Consider the following 12,458-nt stretch of genomic DNA (forward strand, 5'->3'; position numbering starts at 1 on the left):
TTTTCCGCGCACTCCCTCTCATTCCTGACCTTGCGCTGCTATAAAAAGTTTTAATCCCCCAGGGTATCCAATGCCTTAGGACCCGCTGTATCCTTTAGTAGCGTGGTTTTTTTCCGCGGTTTTTCCCATATTTTCATTTATTTGCATTTTTTTTTTTTTTGCATTCATCGCATGCATTTTATATTGAAAAATATTCCACGAACACAAATTAAGTGGATTAGCCGGGAAATGCTTTATTTTCCTACTCCTTCTTCAGCCTGCGACGACTTTGACTGGTGAAGAGAGGTGCTATAAAGTGGGGCAAAGCGGTCGTGGCAGTGGCAGCCCGCTGCCACATCATCATCATCAGGATGAGGAGCATCATCAAGCCACAGCGCAATCAGCAAGGAAAGGATAGATGCCCTTGGAAACAGCCTTGCTCTTCTTCACACCACTCTTTGAAAAATTCTATCCCTGCTGTACTCTCTATCTATCTACTCCTCGAATCCTTGGAGGCGTTTTGCTGTCAAGTTTGCGTGCATAAACTATTGCATACTTTAGGGATTTTCTGATGGCAAAACTCGTCGGAGAACACATCGTATACATACACACATACTATATAACGAATATACATAGTATGAACGAGTATATATATATAAAGTAAGATGGCAGATGCTGTCGCTGTTGCTTTTGTCAAACATTTTGCAATTGTCAGTCAGTTCTCATTATTAAGCGATTATTAGGCATTAGGAGACATGAGTGTACTTTGGAGACTTCCTACCACTTGTGACCGAAATTTGTTGAATATTTTTGTCACTGTCATGGAAAGAGGGAGTTGTATAGAGCACCAGAATCTGCTTTTCGCCCGCTAATCACCTTGAATAGAAAAGCATTACCTGATTAGAAGTGAGAATTTGACAATTTTCGTTGGACAATCACCTCCAAAATCTATCTTGTCCTTATCTCCTGTCATTCTACACTTATTTTCTCCCCACAATTCATGGGTTCCTAAGGAGTATATTTAGAGAAAAGTGGGGTGTTCCTGAATGGATGCAGGAAAGAAAGCCTAGAAAGCCGTCAACGATTAACGTTTATAGATCCAAACCAAAGAGGGCATTGCAAAGTACAGTTACCGATGACTTTACAATAGCCGTCGTCGCAGGAGTGTGATCATAGCCATATTCTAGTGGAAGCGGTACACATTTATTGATGCACAAGAACGAGGGAATAATTGGTTGAAAAGTCTCCGATAATACCCTTCGATAGCCTCACCAAATGCGACACTTGTCCGAGGGACTCATCTGACTGGCGGCCTTACACTGGAAGATCTCCAGAAACTCGGGAAAGTTTCCCAGCACGTTGTTGACCCGCTCCGAATGCGCCGCATGCTGCCCGGTACCAGCATTGCTGCTGTCGCCCCCAGAGGACGGTGCATTGCCACACCAGTTCTGAGCAAAGGCCACAAAAAAGGTCTTCAGTCCCCTGGGATCGGTTACACCTCGGTACGCGCGATGGTGGCGGTACGCCTCAAAGGCCAGGCGTAACCCCTCGGTGTCCGCAATGTTCTCGTTGATGGTGAGGGTGGCGTTGCTGTAGCGGGCACCCAGATAGCAGCCGGCACGCAGACCGAACCTTATGATAGCCCGTGGTGGCCATTGGCCGTTGGCCAGCTGTCCGGTGGCGTCGTAGTTTATTCCGTCGTAGTCGAAGGCGTGCACCATCTCGTGGCCCAGGATGGAGCCCATTCCGCCGGCCTGCCGGGACGCCTGGTCAATCGTATTGGAGCAGCGCTGCAGCAGTGGGCTGGTGAGCAGTCCTAATGGCAGCTCAATGGCGTTCTGCTTCAAGCGATAGTAGGCGTTGACTGACAGCGGGTCCAGGCCGAAGCCTTCCACGGGCGGAGAGTCACCGCAGATCTGATCCTGGCAGTCGACTACCTGCCGGAACTCGGCCATGGCCCGACTCTGGGACAACTGTAGTAGGTTCTCGTCGTAGCTGCTGCTCAGCGGCCGTGATACGGGCTTCTCCTCCGGGACTATCTGGGGCAGGACCAGCCGCATGTCCCGCAGCTTCTGTATGGCCAGTGTCTGGGTGCTCCGGTCCGCCTCGAACACGTCCGTTTCGTTCAGCTGGCGTTCGAACTGTAGCTGGAGGCGGACGAAAAGACGCTGGACACGCAGGACCAGGGCTTCGTAGGCCACAGGGTCGTCGCCCAGCGAGAGACGGATCTGCAACTGTGACAACTGGCGGGGCAGCAGCTGACTGAGCTGCTCCAAGCAGTGACGTTGCCGCACGTTGAGCTTCTCGTCGTCGTGCAGGTACAGCTCGAAATGCGCGGGCAGCTGGAGGAGCAGCCAGGTGGAGAGCACCAGCGGATCCGCGCTGTCTGTCCGCCCCAGCAGTCTCTGTAAGCGGCTCAGGTACTCCAGGTCGGCCACCACCAGCAACTTCTCAGTGGCGCCTGACGACAGTCCCTGAAGGAGGAGATCGAAGTAACGCCGAATCTGCAGCTGGGGCAGCTGCTGGTCCAGTTGGCTGAGGGACTGGGGTTCGCGCAGCACCAGCGTTTGCTCCACATCCGCGGGCAGCAGATCCCGCAGATCCCGTTCGAACTTCACCAACCGCTCGGCCAGGGCGGACGCACGTCGTACCCGCAGCCCCAGCTCCAGCAGGAGGCTTTTGAGGTAGCGCTGGTAGAGGAACTCACTCATTGAGTTGCCGCCGAGCAGCTCGAAGCCGGGAGGAAGCAAGTAGAAGATGCTCTGGTCCGCCGCTTGCCAGTTGGGTTGCACCAGGAGGCGCCACAGGCCCTGGGCCCCGAAGCGACGCAGCCCCGCGTTGGCTGCCACCCAGTCGAAGGCGGCGTCGTTGGCAGAGGCAAAGGCCGAGGAAGTGTTGAGCAGCGGCCAGTATGCCCTCCGTTCCAAAGCCTCTGTGTAGATCCGCAGGCTCTGCAGGCCGGACATGCAGCTCCCATAGAACGTCGCCAGATGATTTGACTCCGCTTTCAGAGAAAGCCCGTCGAAGTGTTGCACCAGCCGCTGCTTATGCAGGGCCGCCCACTGGGAGCGCCTGTCGTGCGCGCCAAAGCCCCGTTGCGTGCTGTTGGCGTACCAGTTGCCACACGCGTGCTGGTGAAAGTTCTCACAGGACGCCTCTCCAGTGTCCATATCATTTACCATCAGCCGTTGGCAGTCCTGCTCCCCGTCCCAACCCGACTCCGATCCCTCGCCGAAGTGCCAGTGACCCAGCAGGAGCAACAGTCCCAGACACGACAAGGTGATCCGCGGCAGCTTCATCTTCGCTTGCGTTTAGCTTCAGAGGCTTATGTGTACTGCTGCTCCCTTGCCGGGGCAAGTGCGTCGCGGACCGTCGGCGATAAGCCGCAGCTGATAACCGTGCCGTGCCCTGACATTCGCTTCTGGGCAATGCCATTGCGGCGAGGGCTACCCGAGGAGTTGCAGTGGGGAGGGAAAATCTATTTTTATACCCGATAGAGTATAGGTTTATATTCGATTTTTGGTGAAAGTGGATGTTTGTAACACCCCCTTCCGCCCCCACAACGGACGAAAATCTGTGGCATCCACAATTATAAAGAAATATCACAAATATCATAATTTTAATACAGCATCTGTTCTTCATTCAGTATTCTAAAAAATTATTTTTCAACATTATTTTTAATATATTTATTAATATCGATTAAGATTCATCCTTGAGACACCATTATGATCTGTGTATCCGATCAGTAACCCTTCATACCTTTTACCAAATACATACATACATACTTCAATGGGTTGAGGAATTTAGCGATGAGACCAGATACACAGATGCTGCCCTCTCACTCTCTCGCACACGCAAATCTCAGTGCGATAAGGTTTTTAGGTGGAAAGTCAAGTTTACATTCACTTAGCTTTGGGATGAAAGAAAGACGAAAACGAGGGGGAGATGAAAACGTGGTGAGAGAGTTGTTCTTTGCAAAGCAGAAATTAAAGCATTTCCCATTTCCTAATCGATATGAGAAAAAAAAAATTTTCACCATTTATAAATTCAATAAAGGGCTTTAATTTCCTTATAATGGATAGAAAAATAAGCATAATCTATCTATACCCTCAAAAATTGTTATACCGGATACTCAAAGAGTATAGAGGTACATATATTAGATTTTTGGTAAAAGTGGATTTGTGTAACACCCAGAAGGAAGTATATATAGTGTATATATTCCGACCCCATACAGTATATAGTACATACTATATATATATATTCTTAACCAGCATCAATAGTCCAGTCGATATAGCTATATCTGTCTGTCAGTCCGTCTTGTCTGACGGTTCTCAGAGACTACAAGAGCTATAGCAACCAAATTTTGTGTGTTAACTCCTTTGATATCACACTGGATCAATTTCTGTTTTTTTTAATTTTTCCACGCCCGCCAAACGAAAATCATAGAAAATTACCGTGTCTACCAGATTGCCGATTAACTTAGATCAGATCAATATTATAGCCCGGACCACAATTGAGATTGCAGTGGCTACGCAACGTCTTCCACGCGCTTACTCCTTTTCTCTCTCACATGTACGCCTTCTGTCGGAAGAAAGCGAGAAAGCAACACACATACCGTACTCAGACTGTGCTTATGCATACCGAGCACATACCGACTCACAACGTTCCCGCTCGTTTTTTATCGGAATTTGTTATACCCGATACTCAAAATGAGTATTGGGGTATATTAGATTTGTGGTGAAAATGGATGTGTGTAACGTCCAGAAGTAATCGTTTCCGACCCCATAAAGTATATATATTCTTGATCAGCATCAATAGCCGAGTCGATTGAGCCCTGTCTGTCTGTCCGTCCGTCTGTCCGTCCCCTTCAGCGCCTAGTGCTCAACGACTATAAGAGCTAGAGCAACGATGTTTTGGATCCAGACTTCTGTGATATGTCACTGCTACAAAAATATTTCAAAACTTCGCCCCGCCCACTTTCGCCCCCACAAAGGACGAAAATCTGTGGCATCCACATTTTTAAAGAAACGAGAAAACAGAAAACGCAGAATCGTAGAGGAGGACCGTATCTTCTAGAGTAGTATCTTCTTCTGAACCAGATCGTATAATTATTATAGCCAGAATCAAGAAAACAATTTCGTTCTTTCTCGCTCTGTCTCTCTCTAACACACAGGTTTCATGGTCGGTTTTGCCAATTGCAAAATATGAGTTCAATGATCTCAAAACCTATAAGAGCCAGAGCAACCAAATTTGGTATCCACACTCCTGTGATATCGGACCTTGACCGTTTTGTGTAAAAATTTCGCCACACCCCCTTCCGCCCCCGCAAAGCACGAAAATCTGGGGCATCCAAAAATCTCAGAAACTATTAAGGCTAGAGTAACCAAATTTGGTATCCACACTTCTGTTAGACCTCACTGTGAAACGTATATCTCAAAATTTCGCCCCACCCTCTTCCGCCCCCACAAAAGACGAAAATCAGTTGCATCCACAATATTGAGGATACGAGAAAACTAAAAACGCAGAATCATAGATAATGACCATATCTATCTGAATGCTGAATCTGGATCAGATCGGATAATTTTTTTTTAGCCAAAAGGAACAAATCAATTTGCACTGGCTACGCAGCGCCCGGCGTCACGCTCAGACTGATTTTCTGTCTCTCTCGCACGCACTCTTTGTCGTGTCGTTTAATATTAGCGCCGTCTGCCGAAGGAGAGCCATACTGACTTAGTATCGGGTATAAATGTAGAGTTGCGGTGTCCGCAGCAACTCACAACGTTGTCCCTGGTTTTTTTTAATTTTCCATACAAAATGTAAACACAATCAAGTATGCTTTGATCTATACGTGTGTGAGCTACGAGATTTGTGACTGTGACAGGTTTGCAACTTGATCATTTTCTGTGTGTGTTACAGTGAACAGCGCCAGTAAAACGCAAGGTGGCTCATTGGAGACATCGAACAAATAAAGCTACAACCATGCGAAACAGTAGACAATAGACAAAGTTCTTAACAAGAGAGATATGCGTGCGCTATCCTTACTTATGTTACTTATCGTTGAGTACCCAATCTCGAAAGTTAAGTTCTGGTTACATGAAAACCACAACAACAAGAAAAATTCAATCAAAATTCCGCCGACAAACAGGTGCTTTAGGGGGGGAGGTGAGCCATTGTGGTGTTGCAAGCAAAGAGTAAACTTAGAACCATCTGCTATGCTCCAAACCAAGAATCAAGGCGAGCGAATGCCAGATGCGAGAGAGTGGAGATGGGGGATACTCGTAAGTTTCGAGTTGAGCTTTGGCTGGCGCTCGACGCTCGGCGCCCGACGCTTTTCATGCAATTATTTAGTCATAATTAGCGCATAATAGTTGCCGTTTTTTGGGCAACGCCAACTTTTGCTCATTTCTCATTTTCCCCTTCACAAAATTCATCATCAGCGTTAGGAGGAGGCAAGAGCAAAAGCCACAGCAGGAGCAGAATACTACATACCAAAGAAGGCTAATCACTGCACTAGATTCTTTAAAAATATAAAAAGACAACTAAGCAGAACCACAGCTTAAGGTACCCCTTCAGCTATAAGTTACCATAATGAGAGATTGGCAATTGCAGAAAAACACAATGGTTACAGAGACGCAAAATTCGTACAATCCATGGAAATTTGTGGGCAACCCAAGGATGATTTTGGGTTTTTTGTTTGTCTCTACCAGATATGCTATTACCTAAACTACACCTGTACCACACCCAATAGTATGAATCTGTGCTCCATGCATATGACTAAACCATCTCTATTCAAGTAGCTGTCATCATAATCGCTGACATGATGGGCTACCATTGTATGCTAGTCCATATATTTGCTTTGTTATCCATTAAAACCCAAATTGAACTGCAGATACGGCGCACAAAGCGCCTAATTCCTCCCCCATTTCGTCGTGGGTGCACCAGATATTAATTAATTGAATGCCTTTACTAGGCGCCTCACTGCCGGTCGTGTAGTGCATGCCAGGAATATGCCAAATCCAGATGAAGATGATAATGATGGTGACGATGTCTGACATGGTTTGGATGTGGGTGTGGGTGGATGGGATACGTGTGCAGTGAGGAAAATGGTATTGGAGAACCGAAACGCATTTATTTGCGATTCGATATTTTCTTTATATAGACATTCGGAGACTCCATATAGTACCTCTTCATTTTGTTGCAACTCCGTTAAAATTATTTCTTCTAAGCAAAATTCTGCTTTTTTACATCTCTCTATAATTATTATACTGTATTCCATGGATTCAGCTTTTCCCGACTTTCTCCTCTGTTCTTAATATCTGTTATAAATTTCCATTGTTTCCATATTTTTATACCCGATACTCAAAATGAGTATTGGGGTATATTAGATTTGTGGTAAAAGTGTATGTGTGTAACGTCCAGAAGGAATCGTTTCCGACCCCATAAAGTATATATATTCTTGATCAGCATCAATAGCCGAGTCGATTGAGCCATGTCTGTCTGTCCGTCTGTCCGTCTGTCCGTCCGTCCGTCTGTCCGTCTGTCCGTCCCCTTCAGCGCCTAATGCTCAAAGACTATAAGAGCTAGAGCAACGATGTTTTGGATCCAGACTTCTGTGATATGTCACTGCTACAAAAATATTTCAAAACTTTGCCCCGCCCACTTCCGCCCCCACAAAGGGCGAAAATCTGTGGCATCCACAATTTTAAAGATACGAGAAAACCAAAAACGCAGAATCGTAGAGAATGACGATATCTTTTAGACTGCGGAATCTGAATTGGATCGTATTATTATTATAGCCAGCATCAAGAAAACAATTTCATTTTTTCTCGCCCTGTCTCTCTCTAACACACACGTAGCATAGGCGGCTTTGCTTAGAGTAAAACATTAGCGCCTAGATCTCAGAGACTATAAAAGCTAGAGCAACCAAATTTGGTATCCACACTCCTAATATATCGGACCGAGACGAGTTTGTTTCAAAATTTCGTCACACCCCCTTCCGCCCCCGCAAAGGATGCAGATCTGGGGATATTCATAAATCTCAGAGACTATTAAGGCTAGAGTAACCAAATTTGGTATCCGCACTCCTGTTAGATCTCACTATAAAACGTATATCTCAAAATTTCGCCCCACCCCCTTCCGCCCACACAAAGGACGAAAATCTGTTGCATCCACAATATTGCAAAATCGAGTAAACTAAAAACGCAGAATCATAGACAATGACCATATCTATCCGGTTGCCGAATCTGGATCAGATCGGATCATTTTTGTAGCCAAAAGCAAGAAATCAATTTTTAGTGGCTACGCAGCGCCCGACGTCACGCTCAGACTGATTTTCTGTCTCTCTCGCACGCACTCTTTGTCGTGTCGTTTAATATTAGCGGCGTCTGCCGGAGGAGAGCCATACTGACTTAGTATCGGGTATAACTGTAGAGTTGCGGTGTCCGCAGCAACTCACAACGTTCCCCCTCGTTTAATCCTTAGATCCTACATAAAGACCATTATTCGTTCTGCTACCACTAATTTTTTTGGTTTAACCGCATTTTCCAATCATATTTTCACCGAGCCTCGTCAAAATATCAGACATTGTTTCGTTATTAATGGGAGCGAAATTTTCCGCTACATTTTTGGCGAAATTCTATCAACAAAATGTTTAACTAAGCCGATTGATGCCCCAACCCACCATATCAAACCCCTTTCAACCCGCAGTCTCCTTCATATCCTTCATTGGCCAAAAAAGAGAGAGAGGGAGAGAGGGAAAATAATAAAATAAAATAAATATTTACCGCTGTGATAGACGCTCTATTTGCACTTTAAATGCAGAAGCTGCCAGGCTTACCTAGAATTTGAGACGGAGATGGAGTTGAAGTTGTTCCGGAAGGAGGTGTAGAGGGTGCAGTGGGGCAGAAGGGAGGGTAGCTAAAGTCTGCACCGTCAATGCAGCTTGACACGAAAAATTCAATTTTTACTTTGAAATTGGCTTGGATCTTTGTTTACCCTGGGAAACACATAAAGGGAGACGTATACCAACAATAAGTAGACTCGAGTACTTATAACTATTTTTGATCAGAATCAACGGTTGTTATAGAAATGGTCGATCAAAAAGACAGGTTTCTTCCAATTTATCTCTAACTTCTATATCACATAGCATGCTATAGGAACGATGATTCAAGGGTATTTAAACCTTCCACCCCGAATCAGGACATTACTTGCATTGCTCTTTCCATTTGACTTTGCCTCCAGGTCCTGGTTTTGATCCTGGGCTGTGCCTCAACTTCAAATAAAATGAAATGCAATTTGATATTTTACGCGCTGCATTTGTCCGTCACCACCATCTCCACCTTTACATCTTACCAACACTGCGCCATTTTGATTGGCCTTTTCTTTTCAAAAACACTTCATTGCCTTTTCCTCCGGTAAACACTTTTATTGGCCACACGAGAGCTATGTCAATGGAAAACTCAATCTGCACTTCAGTTGGGTTGAATGAGTAGGGGAAGAACAGGGAAGCACCAAGCACTGCAACGCAATTTGGATGTGTAACGAATGAACGGTTGGCAGCGCAGACTTTGGTGTTTTTCTCGTTTCAAAACTTAAGAAAAATGGAATCCCAGGAAGTCACTGCATAATGTAGGTGTCTGCTCCTAGTGCTGCAGAACCAAATGGAAGAGAAATGATTTGGAAGGTGTAAAAGGTCACAGGAAGGACAGATTATAAAAGGAATAGAGCGCTATTTAAAAGGTGTTCTCCATAGATTATCTCTTCTTCTGAATAGGTTTTTCGCAAAAATAGTTTTACAGTAATGTTTTCTTCTTTGTTTCCATCTCCAGCACCATACGTGAGGGCATAATTCGCTGCATCCTGGCCACCGACATGGCCCGTCACAATGAGATCCTCACACAATTTATGGAGATAACGCCCATCTTCGACTACAGCAATCGGGCCCACATCAATCTAGTAAGCATCGATATCCACTCCACTTCTCCACAGTTCTATTCGGTCTAATCCTTTCAAATCTGTCCTGAATTAGCTCTGCATGATTCTCATCAAGGTGGCGGATATTTCGAATGAGGCCCGACCCATGGACGTGGCCGAGCCGTGGCTGGATCGCCTGTTGCAGGAGTTCTTTGCCCAGAGCGCCGCCGAAAAGTCGGAAGGATTGCCGGTAACGCCATTCATGGATCCGGATAAGGTAAGCAAGCCAGGATCTCAGGTGCGCTTCATCGGTCTCGTTCTGCTGCCCCTCTTCGAAGCTCTCGGCGAGCTGGTGCCGGAGCTCACGGAGCTCATCATCATACCAGTGCGCATTGCCCTGGAGTATTACAGGTGAGGTGGCTCCGGCTCGCCCTCCGAAATGGATAATCAACTAACTCCCAAGCTGTGTTCCGATCCGTAGACGCCTAAACGATGCCCAAACCAAGACGCGGAAGTCCGTTGCCGACAGTAACACTTCGGACAGCAACAGTGGCACTATGGACTCCAATGCAGCCATGGTGAGCACACCGGGAGCGTCAGGCGACAAGATGATCATCGACAAAGGCCACGGCAGCACCCAGGGCGGAGGCGCCGGCGGTACCACTGGCAGCATCTCCCCCCAAATGCCACGCTCTGGATCCGGTATTAGTGTGAAATCGCGCCGTAGCATCCCCTCGCAGAAGTCCGCCTCACGCACCTCCGTTGATGAGCCCGGGGGCATGGCAGCTGAGCTGCACGATCTGCCCGAGGGAAGCGAAAGCGGCGACTCGGAGACGGCCACCGAGGTGGATGTAAGTCGTAAATCTCTCCCATTTAAATCTGTACTAACTTGTAGATTCCTTTACCCGATTACTATTCCCCGAATGACTCTTCGTTGCTCTTTTTATTTCTCAGGTTGCCGAGAAGACCTCCAAGTTCAAAGTAGACACGGAGGGCAGCAGCAACCGGAGCAAATCGTCGCACTCGAACTCGCGCAAGTCGTCGCGCGAGAAGCGCCCATCGATGATCGGGGAGCTGTGCAGTAGCGGCGGGGGCCAGCGCATACGCAACTCCTACGGCAACATCCACGGCTATCACACCAATCGCTGTCACTTCGGCAACAATAGGGCCGTGAGTCTCGACCAGTACAGCAGTGGCCACAGCCGGCGTCTGTCCGACGGTCTGCCCCAGGTGATCTCCGACAGCAACGTATTCTACGGACGCCACCACCAACGCAGCGGCCCCGAGTCAGCTGGAGCTACAGCCACACAGCGTGGCCAAGAGGACACCAATGCCAACACGAGTGCCGGAGCCGGAGCCAGAGCTGGGAGCAATATCCAGCTGAATGAACTGCTGGCCCGCACTGAAGCGGACTCAGATGCGGATGGCGAGATCAGTGCCGCAGAGATTCTGGCGTCGGCAGCAGCAACATCGTCACCGGCAAGTGTCCCCCTGTTGGCAGATGTCGCGGCAAGCGCCTCCTCCAATGGCAACGTGTCGCCCAGTGGACAGCAGCTGGAGCAGATCGGGTTGGCCAGCAACGGCGGTAGCAGCAGTCGGGCCACGCCCAGTGCCAGCCAGGCCGGAGTCACCGCAGTGTCGAGTGTTGTCGCCATGGCCGGCGGAGCGCTTGGCGGAGCCGGTGGCAGCTCCGGTAACTCCGGCTCCGGCTCCGGTTCGTGGAAGTCGCGGCTGCGCCAGTTCTCGGACTACTTCAGCTTCAGCTTTGACAAGGGCAACAAGCGCTTTGGCAGCACCCGCAGCAGTCCCTGCCATGGTCGGGCCAACAACAATGGAACCGGACCCGCACTTAGTACCGGCGACAGCAACATCGCTTTGGATGCGGCCAGAGGAGGAGGTTCAGGACTAGAAGCTGGTTCTGGGTCTGGAACGAGTGGCGGTAAGCCGCCGTCCATATGCTGTACCATTTCGAATAGCCAGCAAGCGACATCGGGCGGAGCTGGAGCTGTAGGTGGCGGAACGATGCACCGTCATCGGGCCTACAGCCTGGATGTGCCCTGCAGCCGCGACCAGGGAATAACACGCCACTCGTCCAACGACAGCAGCCGCCAGTCGTCTCGCCACGACGACAGCAACAACATGCTGCACAGTGCAGGCGGTGGAGCCGGCGAGGTCCCCGGTATACGCATCGCATCCGTGGACGGGGTCGTGGTCATTCCACCCAGCCTCAACGTTGAACTGGAGCTTGGACTGGCCAGTGCCTCCTCTTCGGAGGTAGTGCCAAAGATTTGACAACAGGGGAGCACCTACGACTCCAGCACCGAAAAGACAGCCACCGATATCTCGCTGTCCCACCCGGTGCCCATCCTGGCCCTGCTCCCGCCGGAGGACATCGATGACGATGAGGATGCGGAAGATCCGGAGCACCAGCTGCAGCCGGACGCCGCCAGCAACTGCGAGGTCTCCGCCATATCCATTACGGTATGGTCAGCCATCGGGCAGCGGCTCAACGCCCTCGTGTGCCATTGCTGCGAGCGCAAGTTGCCGGAGCCCGAGAATGTCTAAAT

The 12,458-nt window shown here is 48.6% G+C and overlaps 2 protein-coding genes across 2 annotated transcripts in view; one reads left to right on the top strand and one right to left on the bottom strand.

Annotated features, from left to right (window-relative positions):
* LOC6602603 (high affinity cGMP-specific 3',5'-cyclic phosphodiesterase 9A) overlaps window positions 1–12,190 on the top strand; it is a 152,562-nt gene extending 140,372 nt beyond the window's left edge. Inside the window, exons 7-10 of the mRNA XM_026990237.1 lie at window positions 9,807–9,933; window positions 10,007–10,302; window positions 10,373–10,742; window positions 10,846–12,190. Of these exons, the coding sequence (XP_026846038.1) occupies window positions 9,807–9,933; window positions 10,007–10,302; window positions 10,373–10,742; window positions 10,846–12,183 (2,131 nt within the window). The 3' untranslated portion in view covers window positions 12,184–12,190. The remainder of the gene's footprint in view (window positions 1–9,806; window positions 9,934–10,006; window positions 10,303–10,372; window positions 10,743–10,845) is intronic.
* On the bottom strand, window positions 1,161–3,312 carry LOC6602602 (neprilysin-11). The gene has a single exon (XM_002027560.2). The coding sequence runs from the start codon at window positions 3,276–3,278 to the stop codon at window positions 1,248–1,250; it is 2,031 nt and encodes a 676-aa protein (XP_002027596.1). The 5' UTR covers window positions 3,279–3,312; the 3' UTR covers window positions 1,161–1,247.
* Window positions 12,191–12,458: the final 268 nt, after the last annotated feature.

Source organism: Drosophila persimilis, unplaced genomic scaffold (assembly GCF_003286085.1).
Source record: "Drosophila persimilis strain 14011-0111.01,24,50 unplaced genomic scaffold, DperRS2 tig00000520-arrow-pilon, whole genome shotgun sequence".
Classification (NCBI taxonomy): Eukaryota; Metazoa; Arthropoda; class Insecta; order Diptera; family Drosophilidae; genus Drosophila; species Drosophila persimilis.